Source organism: Pyxicephalus adspersus, chromosome 1, assembly GCF_032062135.1.
Source record: "Pyxicephalus adspersus chromosome 1, UCB_Pads_2.0, whole genome shotgun sequence".
Lineage (NCBI taxonomy): Eukaryota > Metazoa > Chordata > Amphibia > Anura > Pyxicephalidae > Pyxicephalus > Pyxicephalus adspersus.
In genome coordinates, this window is record NC_092858.1 from 138,016,705 (window position 1) to 138,019,472 (window position 2,768).

The window sequence follows — 2,768 nt, forward strand, 5'->3', positions numbered from 1 at the left end:
TTAAAAATGGTTGACTCTGCTCTAGGCAGAGGAGGGCCTTGCAGAGGGTATTGATATAGTTACCTCTTCCTGTTATAGCTGCAAGTTCTTCCCCTGTTCAGCTGCAGACTGCCTGCATGCATAAATTACTTCATCCTCATATTCACAATGTGATTAAATGAGTAAATCACAGTGGCAGTGAGTGTGCAGTAAACTACAACTATAAAATGCAATTAGACTAAATAATGCCACCAGCAGTGGCTGTACAGAGGAAAAGTACTGTAGCTATAAAAAATGTATTGTGAAAGCCTAATATACAAATCCAAGCAGAAAAGCCATTGCGCTTTGTAGCTGTTTGTACATGACTAACCTTATCCTGTTGCCTAACATGTTGACTAGTACCAATGGCAAAGATTTATGTATGATTGAGCCCAAGTGCTTACATCATAGTCAGTTTTAATTATGTAGGGTGAATCATTAATAGTGTACAAGGTGTTCATCTACTTTGACCTCTTTATTTTGTTTAAATTGATTTATATTAAATGCCTTGCTTTTATGAATTGTACTTATCATATCATGACATATTTTAGATCTACGTAAGAAGATAATTTCCCCTGACTGCGATATTAAGCTGACAGGCCATGTGTCATGGGTTGGGAAAACTTCGATGGAAGTCAAAATGCATATGTTACAGGTATATGTTTTAATACAGGTAGTCCTCAAGTTAAGGACATCCAACATACGGACGACACCTAGATACAATGGATTCCCTGCTTGCTCGTGTGCAGGTCAGAGGCTTGATGCAGGGGAGAGGAGAGGCGGTTTGCATCTTTTGCTGTTCTGCAACATCTTGTAACTCTTTAATGACCAAGACAAACTCTGCAGTTGTTTATTTTTGCATATCAAAGCACAGCTTACTCCAGACATTAATAAATGTCTAGGTTTTTTTTTTGCTTAGTTTTTTTGCTTTGTTTGTAATTAATTCACAGTGAGGATGTTATACAATAACTGACACCATACTGCCTAATAATATATTGAGACAAACATCTATCCTAATTGCATTCATTAAAATAATGTACCTGTTCCAACTTGCATACAAATTCCACTTAAGAACAAACCTACATTCCCTATCTCGTATGTAACACGAGTACTACTTGTATTACTCATATGTGACTTTACATTGATTGCAGACATGACCTCCTGGTTCTTATGTTTAAAATTACTTATTATTATTAGTGAATTACATTACATGAATGTCATATTTACTGCTTTTTTTTCAAATATTCCTCTGTATATCTGAAAGCATAAACAATACTCTGAAGAAAAAGTTAACACAATATTCATCTTGTACAGCCAAACAGTCCTCTAACATAGCCACATTCAACAAGATAATATAAGATGCCCTCTAAAGAAAAATTGAATAGCATACTATTGCCTATATATGAAAATAAAACAGTAAGGTCAGAGCACGTGCTTTTTACACATTTTCTTGGTCAGTGCCTTGGAAAGCGTTGAATCTAGTGGTCATGATACCTAGGCAAGTAGAATTTCAATAGTAGTGCTGATAGCCCTCTTACTACATTTGGGACCAGGTCCCTTTTATCCATAAAGGAAAACAAAATGGTGTTTAGTAAAGTATAATTTGCTGTGTGTTTAACTCGAGTAAATCAATATATTAGCCAACAGTAGACATCATGTTGAACTTGGGGGTCTAACACTGATCCTTGATTTAGACGGTTCATTAATTATACTGTTTTAATTTGTGGAAGGCTGTACCCACATCCTAGGCCTGTTACCACAATCCTAATACTTGCCTGACATTGATTCCTTAAGGAATGTGTTTGATTTGGATATTGAAGTTGCATTATTGACTAAATATGTCTACTTAGAAAAATTAAAATGATTACTTAGCCCACCATCCTTTGAGCACCTGTTATCAGCTGAGCATCACTAAAGTTGCTTATATGTAGTAGACTACTATAAATTATACTGAAGATTATTGGCAATGACTTTTATCCTTGTTGGTGTTTCATTATTAAGAGGGTAGTGGTTAATCATTATTTGGCTATGCAGCAAATTAATTATTTTTTTATGATGGTTACAGCTTCATGATGGTGTTTACAGTCCCATGTTGGATGCAACATTTGTGATGGTGGCCCGAGATCCAGAGAACAGGAGGTAAATACATGCTGTATATACAGATCACGTGTGACCAATATATTTTGGTCCTTTGTGTTTTCCTAGAAATGTGAAATAGTTTGTTTTTATAATAATTAAACTTTCCATGACTTACTCATGTCTTTAGGCCAGCATTTGTTAATCCGTTAGTTCCTGATGGAGCAGAAGAGGAAAATCTTTTCAAGCAAGGGGAATGTAAGTGTTTATCGAATTTGATGTTATAAACAAATCAATTCTTACAATTATTCATTATTTTGTTTCAATCAGTTTTATTAAGTTTTCAGAGAAAAAAAAAGTAACAGGTAAACATAACAAAAAGTATCAGGTATACAACACATACATCATAACAAACATAACATTGTAGGCTTCGAATTAACAGACATATATTACCAGAGAGCTGCATATACCCAAAAAATATGACAAAAAAACATAACAGTTCTAAAGGGATCATATAGCACATATTAAACCTGTACAAGAACAGCTACATATCTGCTAGCGGAAGCGTATGGCATAGGGTGTAAACCAATGTTCTTAAAAAGATAAAATAAAAACAAAGACAGACACATATAACAAATCAGCCCAGGGGAGAAGGGGGGATGGGAAGGGGGGGG

General features: G+C 35.0%; 1 protein-coding gene across 1 annotated transcript in view; it reads left to right on the forward strand.

The window, feature by feature from the left end:
* ACOT9 (acyl-CoA thioesterase 9) overlaps positions 1-2,768 on the forward strand; it is a gene marked incomplete in the record, with an annotated part of 24,787 nt that overhangs the window by 13,440 nt on the left and 8,579 nt on the right. Inside the window, 3 exon segments of the mRNA XM_072428442.1 lie at positions 570-673; positions 2,084-2,157; positions 2,285-2,352. Coding sequence (XP_072284543.1) covers positions 570-673; positions 2,084-2,157; positions 2,285-2,352 — 246 coding nt within the window.